This window comes from Megalops cyprinoides, chromosome 4, assembly GCF_013368585.1.
Source record: "Megalops cyprinoides isolate fMegCyp1 chromosome 4, fMegCyp1.pri, whole genome shotgun sequence".
NCBI classification, from domain to species: domain Eukaryota; kingdom Metazoa; phylum Chordata; class Actinopteri; order Elopiformes; family Megalopidae; genus Megalops; species Megalops cyprinoides.
Window position 1 is genome coordinate 10047216 of NC_050586.1, and position 18770 is coordinate 10065985.

Here is an 18770-nt window from a genome sequence, read left to right on the forward strand (position 1 = left end):
AAGCAAGTGGGCGTCGTCCGATCGATCAGTTCTGATCTGAGATCAGCTCTGACAGAGGCGTGTCCTCACATGTCTCTTCATAGCAGGGTGCTGTGAGAGGTGGATTCAGTAGCTGCCTGCAGGAGAAGTGCCGAGCTGAGGCACGCCGCAGTCTGTACCTTAGTGAAATTCATGGTACAAATTTTTCAGTTCAGTCAGTTCTGAATGAGGGACATATTTTTCTTTTTTTGAAAAGTTAAACAGCTTCACCTCAGTTGTTCATAATATTAACCAAAATGGAGCCAGTGGGGCATGACCTAAAAGACTGCCTGATTAATGCTTTCATCTAAAGCAGAGTGTATGTTTGATCTCTATAATTGCTTAATTGGGTGTATTCAGAGCTGCGCAGAATGCACTGTGCTTAATGGTCATGTCTGACCTCTTCATATGATTAGTCATGAAGAGCAACTAAGTCTGTTAAAAATATAATCTCTATGTTCTTTCATGAAATGCGATCCCTTTCTTTGCCTTCTCCCTTTCTCTCACACTTTCTGAGAGCCCTGCTCCTGGGGATATTTTTCCCTCGCTCTCATTAACTCCCATTTTCTCTGCTGTTCTGATGGTTCTCTGCTCCTTCTTTCTCACTCTTACCGCTCATCCCCCTCTCTGTGTGTCTGTCTCTCCCTCTCTCTCTGTCTCTCGCTGTTAGGATCGCGATGGAAACATACATTCGTCAGAGGCAGCTCATCATGTCCCCATTGATCCCGTCCCGCGTCATCGGGGAGAACGAGCCGCTCACCGCCGTCTTCAACAAGGTCATCGCCACCCGGGAGGTCAACCACAAGGGTCAAGGTGAGGAACAGCCGTGGTGCCTGTGTCGTAGGAGCCGAAGCACATGAGTGGGTCAGCAGTGTGGTGTAGTGGTAAGGAGCAGGGCTTATAACCAAAAGGGCTTATAACCAAAAGGTTGCTGGTTCGAGTCTCTGCTAGGGCGCTGCTGTTGTTCTCTTGGGAGGTACTTATCCTACAGTTGCCTCCGTAAATATCCAGCTGTAAGTCTTTCCGGGTAAGAGCGTCTGCTAAATGACAAGAATGTAATGTAACGGTCTTGGAGTTCATCTTTACGAATATCATTCAGCGTCAGAGTATTCAGTCTGCCTGTTTTTCTGACCATCTGTCTACCTGTTTGGCCATGTCTTCAGGACTATTTGTGACCTTGAAGCTGCTCCCAGGGGATCTGGCTCAGGTCCAGAAGGATTACCCTCACTTCGTGGACCGCAGCACGGCCATCGTCAGGAAAATGGGCTTCCCTGAAATCATCCTTCCAGGTCTGAGGCCCCAGAGTGTGTTTTTGTCTCAGAAAAGTGGGCCTGAATGTTCATTTGTGCATAGAGAACGAGAACTATGTAAAAATGTGTGAGATTTCTTAAGAGCTTGAGCGAGGTGCAAAGAAGAAGGCGTAATGGTGTTGGTCACCCCCCCACAGGAAACGTGAGGAACGATATCTACGTGACGCTGCTTCAGGGGGAGTTTGACCGAGGCAAGAAGAAGACACCAAAAAACGTGGAAGTGATGATGAGTGTGCTGGATGATGAAGGCACGCCCATGGAAGTAAGCTGAGTCCTCTCCCTGCGCTCAACTTCCTGCTCCCTCCTCTCTCCCTCCTTCACTCTCTGCTCTTGCAGCAACAGTCTTCAGTGGCTGCAAACTGTAGCGATTTTATCCTTTGAAAAATGTATCATCCTTATGCAAAGTCTACCCCATAGTTTCTCCTTCAATTAAGATTTTTATAACCAGACAAAATTGTTCCACCGCAGCAGATAAGATTATCATCGTGATGTAGGGACGGTGGAGTATGTTGCTAAAAAAAAACTGCTTATCGCCAGAAAAAATCACTAAATCTTATCGTGAGAATTTGTCAATGCGATTGTCTCCTCTTCTCCTCTGAAAACGCAGATAAGAATTTACATGGCCTTGGAATCTAAACGCGATCTCTGTTGTTTTACCCACCTTCTCCCCTTTGCAGAAAGCTATATTCCCTGGGGCTGGGTATGATGGAATCACAGAGTACAAGTCGGTTATTTACTACCAGGTCAAACAGCCCTGCTGGAATGAAACTGTCAAGGTACGTCTCCCGGCGCTGTGAGGCGCACAGGTGGACAGGAGGAGCTCGGTGCAGAGCTCATTTGCTAAAATGACAGCAAATACTTGAATTATTAATGGGGTAATTTGCTATGAAAATGGGAGGTTATTTTGCCCAGACAGAAAGTAGATGTTAGCATGTTCTTTGGATTTTAATGCATTACATTGCATTACATTCGTTTAGCAGACCCTCTTATCCAGAGCGACTCCAAAACGTATCCATTAATTTGAGCGTGGGTGTAACACTATTCCAGCCCACCCACTAGTTAACTTGAATAATGTTATGCTCACACTAATTTGTCTGTGAAGCCTGTCCATTTGTCTGTAATTCAGTGTTCAAATCCATCTCCCTGACCCACGCTTTCGCATCTTTCTCTCCTGCCCTGTTCGATCTGTTTACTTTCCTTCCTTCCCCAGGTGACAATTCCAATCGAGGATGTGTGTCGCTGTCACCTCAGGCTGATGTTCCGACACCGATCGTCCCAAGACTGTGAGTTCCGTGCCGCACACCAGGCCCCGGGTGGTGGCTGCTAACCTAACCAGGCCTGCCAGGGGCCTGCATAAGGAACGCGTGCGCAAGGCGTGTCGTGTGACGGTGTGCAGTGCCTGCCCTGAGACACCTCTGTCTCTTCCAGCCAGGGACAAATCGGAGAAGCCCTTCGGCATGGCGTTCGTGCGGCTCATGAAGTCCGACGGGACCACGCTGCGCGACGGTAAACACGACCTCATCGTCTACAAGGTAAGGCAAAGCTCTGCTCCGCCCCTCTGGGACACTTGAAGGTGGGGAAGTGAAGTGCAGTGTGTGACGGGAACACACAAACATGACTTGTACCACTATTTGTGTACCCTTGAGCGGGCTCCCCTGTCTACTTTTCCTGTAAAAATCCGTCCCTATAGATTGGATATATTATCTTTTAGATGGTTATTTGTTAGACACCTTTAAAAGTCATGTTGACAGTTTGCACTATCACAAAAAATTCAGTGGTGCCCTTAATGCTGTTCATTTTTGTATACTGGTAAAATTTAGTCTGCAGTCTACTGATAATTCCATTGTGTGGGTATCACGTGTTGTATGGCTTCTAGGATTCGATTAGCCTTTTTTCATGTTTCAGGTTGATGTGAAGAAGGCAGAGGATGCTAAGACGTACCTGACGATGCCCGGGTCATGGGCCGAGGTGGAGGAGAAGGAAAGACAGACCGGGAAGCCTTTCCATCACTCAGGCGTGATTCCTGTAACCAAAGACAGCTTCCAAATAGCCACTCTCACCTGCTCCACGAAACTCACTCAAAACGGTAAGGCCTGATTCCGTCAATCACATATACTCCTATGTCTATATTTGTACTTACAGATACAGACATTCTTTCACATACTGGACATACCCACATACCCAAACATATACATGCACATACACATACACCTGTACCAGCATATACCGCTACATTCGTATCTGCACGTACACAGAAGGCAAAAGAACATAGATGACTATGCTCAGTCCTGGGTTGTGCTGCATTACATTACATTATGTTACGTTAGTGTCATTTAGCAGATTCTATGATCCATAGCGATTCACATAGGTTACAATTTATACATGTTACCCATTTGTACAGCTGGATATTTACTGAGGCAATTTTGGGTTAAGTACCTTGCCCAAAGATACAGCAGCAGTGCCTCAGCAGGAACTCGAGCCAGCAACCTTTTGGAGCCCTGCTCGTTACCACTATGCTACACTGCCACACCATTACTCTGGTTTTAAATGAGCACACGGAAGGTTAATGTGCGTGCACCACAGTAAAATAAAATGTTGTGCATAAGCCGGGGTGTTAGCACAGGTTGGGCAGTGATAATGGAGGGCGCAGAGTGCCCTTTCTTTTCATGCTAATGTCCTTGCGGTCAGTGGATCTGCTGGGCCTGCTGAACTGGAGATCCCACCCCGAGGAGCTGGATCAGACCCTTCAGCGCCTCATGGAAGTTGAAGGAGGGGAGATCGTCAAGGTGAGGCTACGCTGGAGCGGGTGGGGAGGGGTCGAAATTCGGGCTGCGTCGTGGCTCCGTGTGGAATGTACTCACTGTGCTCCCATTTGCGGCTGCAGTTCTTGCAGGACACCCTGGATGCCCTGTTCAACATCATGATGGAGACCTCAGAAAAGGACACGTACGACACACTAGTGTTCAACGCCTTGGTGAGTGCTCAGGTGACAGGTGACCTTGTGTGATGTGGGGTTCTGAGGTTGTTTTTGTAAAAATGTTTTTCCAATATTAGTTGCATTGATAAAGAAATTTAAAAAAATCATCAGAAATCAAGGATAAGCTAACTTGCAGATTGGTTCACACGTCTCTTAGATCTTTCAGGACTTGCCTTGGATTGCTGCATGTTGAAATGTTGCTTCTCACATTCAACATGATCGCAAAGTCACATGATGCCTCAGGATGAAGCATGTTCACGTGTCTCCTGTTCACGTTACAGGTTTTCATCATTTCCCTGATCGGGGACATCAAGTTTCAGCACTTCAATCCAGTCCTGGAGACCTACATCAACAAGCACTTCAGTGCCACCCTGGCCTACACGTGGGTCTGCCTCTTTACCCCCCCCCCCCCCCCCCCCCCCCCAACCCCCCCTTTAGACAGCAGGGCCCCACCCAGCAACATGACAGTGACCAACACCCTTGTCTCTCTCTTTCCCTCTACCCTCTTTAAAGTCAAGGCTTTGTTCCACCGTGGTTTGTTGATGTGGAATGCAATACAGGACATATTGCTAAGGCATTTGCAATGGCATCAGACATAATGATTTAAAATGTATGACATGCAATGCTAGTTTGCAAACCAATAACAAAGCATTCAGACTTCAAGGGGAACAGTTTGTAAATTTCTCACCATTTTTTCTTATCAGGCAGTGCATTATCTTATTGCTCAGGAAGTCCTGTGGCTGGCATATCAGTGGTCTCTGTCCCTCAGGCTGTTAGGCAGCTGTCCAGCAGGCAGCTGTGTGTGCTTTGGTGGCAACGTGATGCTGCCCATTTCCTCCCCCCAAGGAGGATGGGTAGTTTTTTTGATGGTTGTCAGATTGGCAAAATCTGGGTAGAACAGAGTGACCCAGGGGAGAGGTTTTTTCCTGTTCTGTGGCTGTACTTGTCTGATTCTGTGAGAAAGTGCAGGCCTGTCTCTGTCTTCAGAGAGTGACGGTGTAAACACAGCCTGTGCTGGCTGGGCAGCTAGGACTTCCTGTGTGGGTCACTCTCAGTGCTCACAAAATTGCAGCCTCTTTCTGCTTGCTGAGTCTGCACTTTGTCAAGGTGTTTCTGAGTTTGAATCAGTGACTGTGGTCAGGTAATCTTTCGGTGGTCCGCTAATGCTCAAGTCATTTTTCTCAAGGCTCTCTCCCTCTCTGTCCTTCTCTTTTTTTCTCTCACCCTCTTATCGACCAGCACCATTCCCACCTCCCTCTCTCCCTACTCTTTCCCTCTCTCCTTACCTCTCTTATATTTTCTGTCTTTATCTCCCCCACTCCCTCCCTCTTTCTCTCCCTTTTACTCTTTCTCTCCTTCCCTATTTTGTCCCTACCTTTCCATCATCCGTCTCTTGCTTTTTCTTGCTCTTTCTTTCTCTCCACACCTCACTCCCTCTCTCTCCCTCTCTCCTTCCCTGTCTTTTTCTTCCACTTCCTCTTTTCCTTTCCCTCTTTCCTCCTTTCCCTCTTTCTTTCTCTCCATCTCTCACTTCTGTTCTCTTTCTCTCTCACAGGAAGCTGACTAAGGTGCTGAATTACTATGTGGGGCATGCAGAAGACCCGGCCCTGACAGAAAGACTCTACTCTGCGCTCAAAGCCCTAAAATACCTCTTCAGGTTCATCGTCCAGTCCCGGGTTCTCTACCTCAGGTCAGCCTCCTGTCCCACCTGTGTGTAGTGTCCCCAGGTTACGTTCAGGTCTGGGCTGTCCTAACCTCTGTAACCCTGTCACACTCTGCAGATTCTACGGGAACAGCGAGGACGGGGACGCATTCTTTAACTCCATACGGACTCTCTTCCTGTCCTTCAACACGCTGATGGACAGGCCCCTGGATGAGGGGGTCAAAATCAAAGTGAGTAAGGAGAGGTGGAGAGGAGCAGTCAGCCAATGAGCCAAACACAGCCATAAATATTTCTAAAGTGTGACTTGGAGAAAGGCTACTTACTCTATGGACGCTGCAAAACCTTCGGTTTGGTGTAGATTTTAAACAGGAAAGGAAACAAATGTCTGTGTACTTTTATGGTCATTGAGTCTTGGGGTCTGTCTTTGTGACACAGGGGGCGATATTGAAATACCTCCCCACCATCATCAATGATATCCAGCATGTCTTTGACCCTGTGGAACTCAGGTAAGCCGGGGAGGATTCGCTGGTCGGCAGATCCACTTACCAGAGTCACTTCATACAGCCTAGAGAGTTGTGTTCTTTTTGTGACTTTGCAGTGGTCATTGTCCATTATTGACTGGCGGGGAAGGGGATTTCAACATTGGTGACTGGTGTGATATTCCTTTTGCCTTGTTTTTTATGATAATGCCCCTGTGTCTGACCAGCCCAATCTTCATCTGCTTCTTTCCTGTTTTTCTTTTTTCTCTCACCATCTTCTCCTTCTTCCTCTTCTTCTCTCCAGTGTTCTTCTGACCAAATTTATAGAGAGCATTCCAGATGCCCAGCTAGTGCGGCAGAAGCTGGGCTGTATGTGTAAGATGGTGGAGAGTGACCTCTTCAAGCAGCCAGGTGGGGTATCCTCACGGTGTCCCTCAAACTCAGTGTCTTCTCTCTGCTGTCTGAGATTATGGGTTTATGTTTGCTTTCTGTGGACACATTTCACCACACTTAACCCTTCAGACCATCAGAGATGGGAGCCTGAGGGATCATGACTTCAAAGTTGGACAGTCTCCCATGAGCGACTGACTGATTTTAACCACTCATAGGGTTTGAAGTGAAGAAAACATCTATCATTTGTTTGAAAAACTCAATGATTCGGTGCATATGGTAGCTTCATGCTTTCTGAGCCATCGTTTTCCCATCACTGCAGCTGACCACTTCAAAGAAGCAAACAAGGGTCATAGCCTATGAAAATACTGTAACTCTTATTTGGCAGTCCATTAGCGAGCAGATGCAAATCAGTAACAAGAGAAAAGAGGATGAGTCTTATGTCCTCCTCCTCCTCTTCCCTCAGAGAGCCGTGATGTTCTCCTGCCCCTGCTGACCGACCAGCTGAGCGGTCAGCTGGATGACCACTCCAACAAGCCCGACTACGAGGCCTGCGTCCAGCTGCTCAGCACTGTCCTGGACAACCTGGACCGCAAGGATGTGGTGAGCATCGTCCTTCACAGTACAAAAACACATTCTGCAGAAAGCTTACCGTTCTCCATTTCATTTAGACCTCCATTTTAAAATGGTTAGCCTTTGTTATACATATTCACGTTAAAGTATTTTCCACATGCTTGCCTTATATTTAAAACATATTGGTAGTAAGACTGGAATACAAGTGAATGCAAATCTGATGCATTGCTAAGGCCGTAGCTTTTGAATTGAGATCTTGAAATTACACTTAAAATTGAATGAAAATATTGAATAAAATGAATAAAAATGGAATAAAATGTCCTTATTGTAGATTAGCTGTGGGTAGTAGCAGAACAGTGGTATTGCTGTATAGAAAACATTTGTCCTTGAGTAGATAGTGTGTGGTAGTTTTTAAAATAAGAATGAATAAATGATCAGTTACATTCTAAATGTAAAAATACACACAATGCTTAGCTTCACTTCACTGCAATATTCAGGCAGCAGATGCCAAAGTGAAAGTTTGCTGACTGTCTGTCTGTCTGTCTGTGTCTTTCCACCTGTCTGTTTTTCCATCTCCAGGGCCCCACAAGGGGACATGTTCAGATGATCATGGAACGCTTGCTTCGTCGGGTCAATCGCACCGTCATCAGCATGGACCGGAGTTCTCCTCTCATTGTAAGGCACCAGGCAGATTCAACCATCAGTCCTTATTGCGGCATCAGCACTGGGGGGCAGCGGTTTAGCATAGTGGTAAGGGGCAGGGATTGTAACCGAAAGGTCACTGGTTCAATTCTGTGTGTGGGAAGCTGTGACACTGCTACTGTACCCCTGGGCAAGGTACCTAACCCACGGTTTCCTTAGTAAATATCCAGCTGTATAAATGGATGATATGTAAAAATTGTAGCCTATGTGAGTTGCTGTCTGTGTCTGATAAATGACAATAATGTAATGTAATGTAGTCCTAAAACAAGAAACCAGTTCATCTTCGACCACACTGTCTAGACAGACAATGGACAGAAGGCACATTTACCTTGTTTCTTTTCATTCCATGTGATTTTAAAAGATGTGTGTATCTCTAAGTTTTTGCTTTCTCTCTCTCTCTCTCTCTCTCTCGTGGCAGGGGCACTATCTGGCCTGCATGACGGCAATCTTGAAACAAATGGACAACGAGCACTACTCCCACTACATCAGCACCTTCAAAACCAGACAGGACATCATTGTAAGTCCCTCCCCGGTACTGCCCTGCCCACATCTGCCCCCAGAGTGCCCAGTCAGGGGGCTGGTGCAGAAATCATCCTGTGACCCAGGGCAGCGCCATCTCTCACGGAGCCTGTCTCTGCCTCATGAATTCATCATTGGTGTGACACTGAGGTCTAATTACAGTTTTTTCCGCAGACCCAGTTTTGTCAATGTCTGACGCTGTATGTCAGTGTTCCTCGGCTCTGGTCTCGTTGGGCTGTAACCCAGCAGATCTGTAGACATTTCAAATGGAGATCAGCGGGCCTCTGATGACCTAGGACCAGAATTATAGAACACTGTTGCTTGTGAACCAAAGTACTGAGAATTCTCTTTTGCTCATGAAAGGCTGCTCACACAAGACCGCACATCCCTCTATCTCTGTTTCTCTCTCTCTCTCTCTCTCTCTCTTTCTTTCTCTCTGTCTCTCTCTCTCTCTCTTTCCCCCTGCAGGACTTCCTGATGGAGACTTTCATCATGTTTAAGGATCTGATGGGAAACGTCTTTCCCTCTGACTGGATGATCATGAACCTTCTGCAGATTCAGGTGTTCCTGCGTGCCATCAATCAGTACTCAGACGTCCTCAACAAGTTTTTCCTGGACCAGGCACACTTTGAGCTCCAGGTGAGCGTGTAACTCTGTGGTTGAAATTGTAAATTATGGTAAAGTTATAAGTTATAAGGTAAGTTGTAACTCCTTCACTGTTGCTCATTGCCTTGCATTATTGTCATTTGACAGACACTCTTATCCAGACTGACTTACATAAGATACAATGTTTAAATGTTGTCCATTTATACAGCTAGATATTTACTGAGGTAATTGTGGGTTAAATACCTTGCCCGAGGGTACAATAGGAGTGCCCAAATGGGGAATCAAACCAGCAACTTTTCGGTTACAAGTCCCGCTCCTTACCATCACGCTGCACCACTAATGTTGTCATATTTTTCTCTTTTCTCTCTGCCAGCTGTGGAACAACTACTTCCACCTGACTGTGGCTTTTCTTACCCACAAGTCATTGCAGCTGGAAAATTTCTCTCAGGAGAAACGCAACAAGATCCTCAACAAGTAAGAATATTCAGTAGCTGGTGGTGCACAGTGCAGTGTCCTTAAATTAGCTGCATATCATAGGCAATTGATTTTAATGATAAATGAACTTACTCCCTTCCTTCATTTTCTTGTAGTAATCACAGAGAATAATAAAGCTGTGAAGCCCTTGTTTATTGAAGAAGTGTGCATAGTTGACATTGTGTATGTCCTCTGCAGTCAAAAAGCAGATTTCAAATAGTGCTGTCTTTTTTTTTTTTTTTAACAGATACGGAGACATGAGGAGGACTATTGGCTTCAAGATCCGAGACATGTGGTACAACCTTGGTAAGGAATCCCTCCCATTTTTATCATATGGCATCTCTCATTTAGTAACATGGGTAGATTCCTCATTTGACCACAGCACCAAAATGAGACAAGATGACATTTTGGGCAGCACGGCATTGTCAAGAGCTTGCTGTGGTCAGTTCCTTTGCTATGTACATGTAGTGACTTATGAATAGAATTGAGTGCAGGCACTCGTTGCAGTAAGTTAAACCCTCCCCTCTCCTTCCCCACACTCATCAGGGCCCCATAAGATAAAGTTCATCCCATCTATGGTGGGGCCCATTTTGGAGGCCACCCTCGTCCCCGAGCCGGAGCTGAGGAAAGCCACCATTCCCATCTTCTTCGACATGATGCAGTGCGAGCACAACTTCAGCCACAACCACACCTTCCAAATGGTGAGGCTTCCATCCGTGACCCACGGCCCTGACCTTTTCTTCCTCATGTGTTTATGATAAATACCAGGAGTGAAGCTGGACTATAGCAGCAGAAGTTCACATTTATTTTTTCCATGTTCTATAGTCATAGTAACCATAGTAACCATTCCATCGGTTATTGCTGTCCTCTGACCTCTATTTCCCTATGAAACTGTAAAGAACTTATACAGTCACACTCACACTCACAGAAGACACAAGATCCTCTCAGTTCACGGAGATAGACGGACTTCTCTGCCGTCCTAATGTGTGTGTGTCTGTGTATGTGTCTTTGTGTATATGTTTTTGTATGTGTGTCTGCGTGTGTTGCAGTTTGAGAATGAACTCATCACCAAGCTGGACCAAGAGGTGGAGGGGGGCCGGGGAGACGAACAGTATAAGATCCTGCTGGAGAAAACGTAAGAATGTCTCCCTCCTCTCTCTGCTCCTCTTACTGGCGAATGCGGTGAAATCGTGCCCCTCTCACAATACCCTGCTCCCTCTGTGAAGCAGAAGCATCATCTCTCGTTTCCCCGTTGCGCAGGTTACTGGAGCACTGCAGACGGCACCGGTACCTCTCCCAGTCTGGGGAGTCCCTGGCCCTCCTGCTGAGCAGCCTCCTGGAGAACCTGCTCGCCTACCGCACCATAACGCACGACGAGAGTCCCGAGCACCGCATGAGCTGCACTGTCAACGTGCTGGTGAGCTCCGGCCCACGGCAAAGCCACACGTGAGAGCTCTAAAGAGCTCTGGCCGCCTGCCCATGCAAACTTAATCTGGCTTTTACTGGAGTGGCCAGCTGAGCATCAATAAGTCAGATAGCCCCTTTGAATGTGTATCGACTTTTGCTTGCTGAGATTCTGAATCCGTTCTTTAGGGCTGTGGGAAAGGGTGGAAGGCACAAAGTAAAAAGCAGTAATTCATTTTACTAATTTGGTTAAATCTCAAGACAATTACCTGTTTGGACATTGCAGGATGTCCAGATGATATGAGTCTAGTTATGAATCAGTGGCTCCGCCAGCTTTTTACAGTGTCTCTGTGATTTAGTGGAGTGTGACTGTGTTGTTTTTGTTCACAGAACTTTTACAAGGAAAAGAAGAGGGAGGACATCTACATTCGGTGAGACCATTGATTTGTGAATGAATTGTATCTAAATTGAGCCATTGAATGAACGAACTGTTATTTAATGAATGGCTGCCGAGCCAGTGTTTCCTCCATCTGTCTGGCTTGCCGTCTGCTCCGCAGGTATCTGTACAAGCTGCGCGACTTGCACCTGGACAGCGAGAACTACACGGAGGCGGCGTACACCCTGCTGCTGCACGCTGAGCTGCTGGAGGTCTGTGGTGCGGAGCTCCTGTGGTGGCTCGTTCTGTGTGCACTTAGCACGCTTCATTAGCGTTACAGTCAGCTGAAGGGTGTGAGGAGCCGTGCGGAAGGGTGTGGGCGCTTGTGTGCTTACACCACACACGGGCGGACATTTTGCATAACACTTTTGTGTTGTATCACCAGCTACATGCTAAACACAAACGTCCTAAACGGTGCAGTTCCCGGCACATTACAAAAAGTGTTTGCAAGGAAATGCACATGAATGCAGTTTGTAACAAGCCGCGCTCACGTGTGCCCCCTAGTGGTCCGACAAGCCCTGCGAGCCCCACCTGATCCCTCGTGATGGCTCGCACATCTGGACTCAGCAGGAGCTGAAGGAGAGGCTCTTCCAGGAGATCATGTGCTACCTGGACAAGGGCAAGGTGAGTCCTTTCACCCACGGCTCGGTGAGGGTCCTACCATCAGGTGGTACCTCGGAGCTGGGTGTGGCCACCATCGTCCGTTCTTTTTGCCCGTCTCCAAACCTCCACGGGGCCGATCGACATTGAACTGTCAGTGTCAGCCCTCACTTTTACGTTTCTGAGGCTGGTGGCTAAGTGTCCTCGCTGTGTTTGTGTGCTGGGTTTCAGATGTGGGAGAAAGCCATCGAGATGAGCAAACAGCTGGCCAGGATGCACGAGAACCAGATGTTCGACTTTATGGAGCTCAGCCAGCTACTGGTAAGGGGGGGCGTGTCGCCATCTGCTGCAGGGCAGTCGCTTCGATCAGAGGGGGACGGCATGCGTGCGCCACGGTGGTGTGTCGGCACAGTTTGTCTTTTACTTTCAATCGGCGTAGGAGCCCAGCCTGTTATGTGCGCATGCTGTTTGACTTGACAAATTTCGCCGTTTACCATCTGTGGTGATGTGAGTCACAACAGTTGTGCATGGTGACTAAGGCTGGGATAAAACAAACACCTAAACGCTCTCACTACTCCAATCGCAGACCTGGTTCACTTACTATGATGAATTCCAACAGCAGCCATGACCCATCTTTGTGTTGGGTATTTGATAGGGTGTGTCAGTTTCTCCTGCTTGATATATCCCTGTGCTTTTGATTGTTTGTATTTGTGTTGTGTTGTGCTTTTGATGTGTCCCCATGGGTCTCCCCAAAAATATTCAGTTTGATCTGGAACAACTTGAAAGCTTGAGTTAACTTCCTTTTGTACGGACCCAATTTAGCTCTTATTAAAAGATGGTTTATTAAGGCAGATTCTCCTTCAACAAGTCTTTTAAAATTAGTCAAATGTGTCAGTGGTATATCTGTATGCTTGGAAAAATCAGTTCACTCTTGTACCACTTGCAAATGTTTTTAGAATGAATATGAGTAATATGAATATAACTGATACAAGTATCAATTTTTGATGAGCTAATCTTTTTGGACTAAAATAAAAGCCTTCAATTTTGCAAACTCATTCACATATAGCAAATGAAATTAATCCCGTGTCCTGTCTCATATTAAATCTCTATGGAAACAAAGCTCTCCTAAAATATCCATGTTATCGGTAAATCCACCAGCCACATTTTTTTATTAATTTGCTTCAGAAAATATATAACCAGTCCTGTAACTCTTGTGCTCATCATTGAGGGAGAAAAGACACAAGCACGGTGCCTTGAGTGCATGCTAGAGAAAACAGGTGCCTGGGTGCTGGGGCTTTTTCGTACATATTCTACCTTAATACATTTTAGCTCTTATCAGAGTGTAATAGTGGGAAGTTATATGAGGGCACAGCTGAATCAGTATTATAGTGCAGAGCCATTACTCCATTCTTTGGAGAGACCCCAGTGTTCTCATCCCTTTTTCTCACCCACGCCGGCCTCCTACCTGATACGTCCTTGTACCCTTGGAATGGTTGTGCCAGTTCCGCCTGCCTGATGTGTCCCCATTCTGTTTGCTCGGTCACGTCAGTTTCCTGGTCTCAGTATGTCTCTGCCCCTTTGGATTGGTCGCGCCAGTTCCGCCTGCCTGATGTGTCCCCGTCCTTGTCCCCCTACTGTGTTCACAGAAACAGCAGGCACAGTTCTACGAGAACATCATGCATGCAATGCGTCCACAGCCTGAGTACTTTGCAGTGGGTTACTATGGCCTTGGTTTCCCTTCCTTCCTCAGGGTGAGTTTTTACTTGCAAAGGAGCTCTGACCTCCCACCATCTCTCTATATCCTCCCCTCTATGGTCCACGCCGGCTTAGAAACAGTCATTCAACGCATTTGGGAGACCCTGAGAGACCGTCATACTAAGTTATATAATGCAATAACATATTGTCAACACTGACCCAAGGATATTGCTTCTTTCTGTATTGTTTTTGCTGGTTAAAAAAACAGAAGTACATCCATTTCCTCACCTGAAACAAACAAAAAGCATGTCATTGTTTAGCCTCTCAAATAGGACTGAGTTAGAATGTTGTTGCAGGGTCAGCTGGAATGAAGTGACGAGAATCTGAAGAAATAGTTTGCTACCAGTGTTCTCATTGTATCACTTTGTTGAAAGCAGCAATTAATCCTGTGATAGTAAATGCTGTTTCATTGCTCTCCGTCAGTTAAATAGTGTATGATGTACAAGGTCTAAACAGAATTTTCTGCCTTGTAACTGTTCATTGTTGAGTGTACAGTATACTGCACTGTTGTCTCACTGCATTTGAATTGCTTGAATCGTTTCAGAATAAAGTCTTTATTTACCGCGGTAAGGAGTATGAGCGACTGGAGGACTTCAGCATGAAGCTACTCTCCCAGTTCCCTGTGGCAGTGAAAATGACCAGCACAGCGCCCCCTGGAGATGACATCTGTAACTCACAGGGGCAGCGTATCCTTTTTGATTTGATTTGATAGCATGGTCAGCTATGGGGTACTCAGTTGTTAAGCGCTTTGTTGCCACTGTTGGGCTCTGGAAAATGGGGCAAAATGTTCACAGACAGGATCCAGGAGGCATCTTAGGCTAGTCTGTGGCAACAAGAATCAATAGGGGCACCTGACTGGACATAACCTTCATCTGTTGCTTGTCATTGTAGGAGGCGTCACCCTAAAGTGTGCTAGTTACACTAAACTAAAACTTGATTTGAATTTAAAAACTTACCAACTGTTCCTGAGAACACCGAATTGATTTCAAGCGCCAGCTGGAAATGTGTGTTGAATGATAAACTAAAAGCGTAAATCAGTAATTCAGATAACACTGCTGGTGCCTTGTGAACTGACTGTGTGCCGATGAATACGTGGAGAACGGCAGCGGAAGTGGAACAGTTGGTAAATTATCTTTCTGCTGTTTTGGGGCGGGCGATTTTCTAGATAAAGTCGTGAGCGTTTCAGAATCTGCCGTGACCACGTGCCGTCGCAGATGGGTACACAGAAAGCAGCGGCAGCAGTCCTTAACAGCCTCCTACAGACATCCAGTGTTTCACCGTCAAACCAGTCCTCACGCTGCCCAAGCAGTTCAAGGACAAAGGAGTCCCAGAGCAGATTCTCAAGTAATGAATTTTGCAATTTCGTTCTCGTCATTCGGTCTGATCATCTGCTGCCTTTGTCGTGTGTGACCTACATAGCCTGCACTCTGCATGATATCTACATGCGTGCATTTGTAGTGTTCCAGAACCTGGGAAGTAGCTTAGACCATGAGCACTGTGTTGGGGAGGCACATTTGCAGACCTGTAATTTGTCACCTGTATTTTCCAGTTACTACAGAGCTAATGAAGTGGATCAGTTCCAGTACTCTAGACCCTTCAGGAAAGGAGAAAAGGACCCAGATAATGAGTTTGCTGTGAGTAGCTCCTCCAGAGCCTGTCTTACAGTTACATTTAGTTGCTGAGCAGAGGCTGTTATTTGGAGCAGCTTACGTGGGTTACAATTTTAACATGTTACCTATTTGTACAGCTGGATTTTGACTGAGGCAGTTCTGGGTTAAACACATTACCCAAGGGTGCAACAACAGTGCCCAGCAGGGGATTGAGCCGACAATCTGTGGGTTACGAGCCCTGCTCCTTACCACTACACCACACATTGTTTATCTCTGTGTTTAATCTCTGTGAGAGTAGGTGGCTTCTCTCTGAGGCAAGGCTGAAGGGCCATCCATTATTAAAGGTCCTTGCGTACTGTGTTTGTCTTTGGTTAACCTTCAGCGCAGGAGGGAGGCTTTGCTTGTAGACTTTTGTTGCCTCTGATTTCCACTCCATCTCTGCTCACAGTTAACAATTGTGTTAGCAGTTCAAGCTGGCCAGAATCCAGCAGTGTTGTGAGAAGTGGCTTTGTTCTGGTTTCTGCTTTTTTTTTTTTTTTGCTTTTTCCTTGTTTTTCACAATCATTCCTCTACAGACCATGTGGATTGAGAGGACCACATACATCACAGCCTACCGCTTCCCTGGGATCCTCAAGTGGTTTGAAGTGAAGTCCATGTCTGTTGTAAGTGTCCCGTCCAGACAGGAATGCGACTGCGGTTGTTGCTTTTGACTTCTCTGTGTCAGTACTTGATAGCTCCTTGTAGTATGAAGGGTCAAGTGCCTTTCATAGCAACACACACACACACACACACACATACACAAAGATTCCAATAACCTGGTAGATCAGCCATGCAGGGCTAAATTGGTGTGTTTGATTGGACAGCGTGATTTTGATAGGTTGCATGGAACAGACACCCTCTATCAAAATATTTCCGCATAGTGGTGAGACTGTGTTGGATGCTAAACCTGACTTCTGTGTGTTTGCAGGAGGAGATTAGCCCTCTGGAGAACGCCATTGAGGCCATGGAGATGGCCAATGAGAAGCTGAGCAACCTGGTGCAGCAGCAGGCGTGTGACCGCTCGCTGTCCGTCCACCCTCTATCCATGATGCTCAGCGGCATCGTCGACCCCGCCGTCATGGGCGGCTTCTCTAACTACGAGAAGGTCAGTTGACCTCTGCCTTGCGGCCCTATCTGCCTGTCCATGTGGCAGTGTAACTTCATCCTTTCACCTCATTATCCATCTTTGCTCATTGTCGTTTCTAGATTTGTGCCTCATAGGGAAAGTGGAATTGATAAAAATGAATGACCATCGATACAATGCATTACATTTACCATTGTGACTGCATATATTAAATTTATTAGATGGTAGTTCAAGTAGTGTTACAGACTTTATTTTGATATCGCATTGTAAAAAGCTCTCCAATGTGTCTGGAGTTCCAGAATTAATTGACTTTGTTTTCTGTGTCTCTGCAGGCATTCTTCACGAACGCTTACATTCACGACCACCCTGAAGACCTGGAGCGCATCGAGGTCCTAAAACACCTCATTGCCCTGCAAGTGAGTTTTGCAACCCCTCCTCCACCCCTTCCTGCACCCCCTGTTGTCTGTATATACTGTTGTATAAATCGTGTGTATTACTACTGGGCAAAGGGTTGACCAAAGGTTTATTTTGTGGTTTTTCATTATATGTTGAAATTGGACTGTATTAAGCCATTAATACCAGAGTGTTTTGGGGCATTCTGTATTAAAAATGTGCTCAGATGCTGCATTAAAATATTTTCCATACATTTTATATAATTGCTGTATAGATGACTATAATTATACAATGAAGATGTAAAACAGTTATTTTGTACTGAGCATCTCCAGAGTTCACAGAGCCTATCTGTTCCGACATCATAAACGGTCCATTACGATCACAATATATTGAAATTAATTAATTTTCCTCTAATGCACGCACTTGAGGTAATCCATGACATTCATAAAACACCTCATTGCCCTGCAAGTGAGTTTTGCAACCCCTCCTCCACCCCTTCCTGCACCCCCTGTTGTCAGTTCCTTTGCCAAAAGCCCAAATGGTCCTGTCCTCCTAGACTCCCCTCCTGGCAGACGGAATACAGATCCACGGGGAGAAATCGACAGAAGAGCTGAAGCCCCTACATAACCGCCTAGTCACCTGCTTTCAGGACCTAAAGGAGAAAGTGGAGAAACAATATGGAGTCATCACTCTGGTCAGTCTCATGTGCTGGTGTAAAATCTAGTGTAGTGTAGTAGCTATTTTGAGTAGCTGTGTCAGTGGGTGCTGGCTTCGGCCTTCAGAACTTAAGGGTGCCTCTTATAACAGTGTTGGTGCTGTGAACCTTCACACACACCACACCCTAAACCATACTCCTCCCTGCCTAGACCATTCTTGTGATTCGCTGCACGCTTGTAATCCCATTGCCTCCTCGTGTGTGTGCCCCCCAGCCGTGCTCGCTGACGGAGAGGAAGAAGAGCCGAGTGGGCTCCATGGTGATGCCCTACATCATGTCCTCCACCTTGCGCCGCATGTCCACCGTCTCCACCCTCTCCAACGCCTCCTCCGGCCTCTCCAGCAGCTCGGCCTCCTCGGAAGGCGGCCCCTCCCGGCCCTGCTCGCAGGAGTCAGTTTGCACGCCCCCACCCCCCCCACGTTCGCCTGTCCCGCCTCTCTGTGCTTCACGCTACAGCCTCCCACAGACATCTCCCCGCTCGCTCTGTGTCTGGCTCTCTCTGCCTTTTCAGTCCCATGATTACATTGCGTTACATTGTATGACATTACATGCGTTTAGCAGATGCTCTAATCCAGAGCGACCTCCAGCACAATAGAGCATAAGTGTTTTCATTCAAGTTAAATGATCGCCTTCGCGGCTTCATGTTCCTTCCTCATTCCTGTGCTCCCTGTTCACCTGCCTGTTTGTCTCCAGCTCACTGCTGTCCCGTGTCAACGATCGCCGGGTCTCGGCCCTCTCCCACTCTGAAGAGGACAACCGGATCGGCCGCAAGAACCGGAAGGAGTGGAGCGTGAGCAAGTCTCAGGTTCTGGTGGAGAGGCCGATGGACACAGACGAGGTGACTGGGTTCCGCTGACTGCAAAAAACAGAGCCGAATGTAGACAGTGATATATACTTAACATATTTAAGAACTGCTGTGTTCACTTGTTTACCATTAATTAGTTAACCCCATTATAGCTTATCTCGCTGTGTATCAGAGTTGGGTCATGTTTCCTGTTTAAAAGGGAAAGCCACTTCTGGGTA

General features: G+C 46.6%; 1 protein-coding gene across 1 annotated transcript in view; it reads left to right on the forward strand.

The window, feature by feature from the left end:
* dock5 (dedicator of cytokinesis 5) overlaps window positions 1–18770 on the forward strand; it is a 32867-nt gene that overhangs the window by 11549 nt on the left and 2548 nt on the right. Inside the window, exons 12-48 of the mRNA XM_036526320.1 lie at window positions 689–831; window positions 1182–1307; window positions 1466–1590; window positions 2006–2104; window positions 2539–2611; window positions 2757–2860; window positions 3234–3414; window positions 4017–4114; window positions 4213–4302; window positions 4587–4687; window positions 5861–5995; window positions 6087–6198; window positions 6404–6474; window positions 6752–6858; window positions 7304–7440; window positions 7990–8085; window positions 8531–8629; window positions 9100–9270; window positions 9611–9711; window positions 9959–10017; window positions 10258–10412; window positions 10761–10846; window positions 10972–11128; window positions 11506–11546; window positions 11673–11763; window positions 12056–12175; window positions 12383–12472; window positions 13798–13902; window positions 14451–14592; window positions 15169–15250; window positions 15456–15540; window positions 16092–16178; window positions 16484–16660; window positions 16972–17055; window positions 17589–17726; window positions 17962–18137; window positions 18441–18585. Of these exons, the coding sequence (XP_036382213.1) occupies window positions 689–831; window positions 1182–1307; window positions 1466–1590; window positions 2006–2104; window positions 2539–2611; window positions 2757–2860; window positions 3234–3414; window positions 4017–4114; window positions 4213–4302; window positions 4587–4687; window positions 5861–5995; window positions 6087–6198; window positions 6404–6474; window positions 6752–6858; window positions 7304–7440; window positions 7990–8085; window positions 8531–8629; window positions 9100–9270; window positions 9611–9711; window positions 9959–10017; window positions 10258–10412; window positions 10761–10846; window positions 10972–11128; window positions 11506–11546; window positions 11673–11763; window positions 12056–12175; window positions 12383–12472; window positions 13798–13902; window positions 14451–14592; window positions 15169–15250; window positions 15456–15540; window positions 16092–16178; window positions 16484–16660; window positions 16972–17055; window positions 17589–17726; window positions 17962–18137; window positions 18441–18585 (4189 nt within the window). The remainder of the gene's footprint in view (window positions 1–688; window positions 832–1181; window positions 1308–1465; window positions 1591–2005; window positions 2105–2538; window positions 2612–2756; window positions 2861–3233; window positions 3415–4016; window positions 4115–4212; window positions 4303–4586; window positions 4688–5860; window positions 5996–6086; window positions 6199–6403; window positions 6475–6751; window positions 6859–7303; window positions 7441–7989; window positions 8086–8530; window positions 8630–9099; window positions 9271–9610; window positions 9712–9958; window positions 10018–10257; window positions 10413–10760; window positions 10847–10971; window positions 11129–11505; window positions 11547–11672; window positions 11764–12055; window positions 12176–12382; window positions 12473–13797; window positions 13903–14450; window positions 14593–15168; window positions 15251–15455; window positions 15541–16091; window positions 16179–16483; window positions 16661–16971; window positions 17056–17588; window positions 17727–17961; window positions 18138–18440; window positions 18586–18770) is intronic.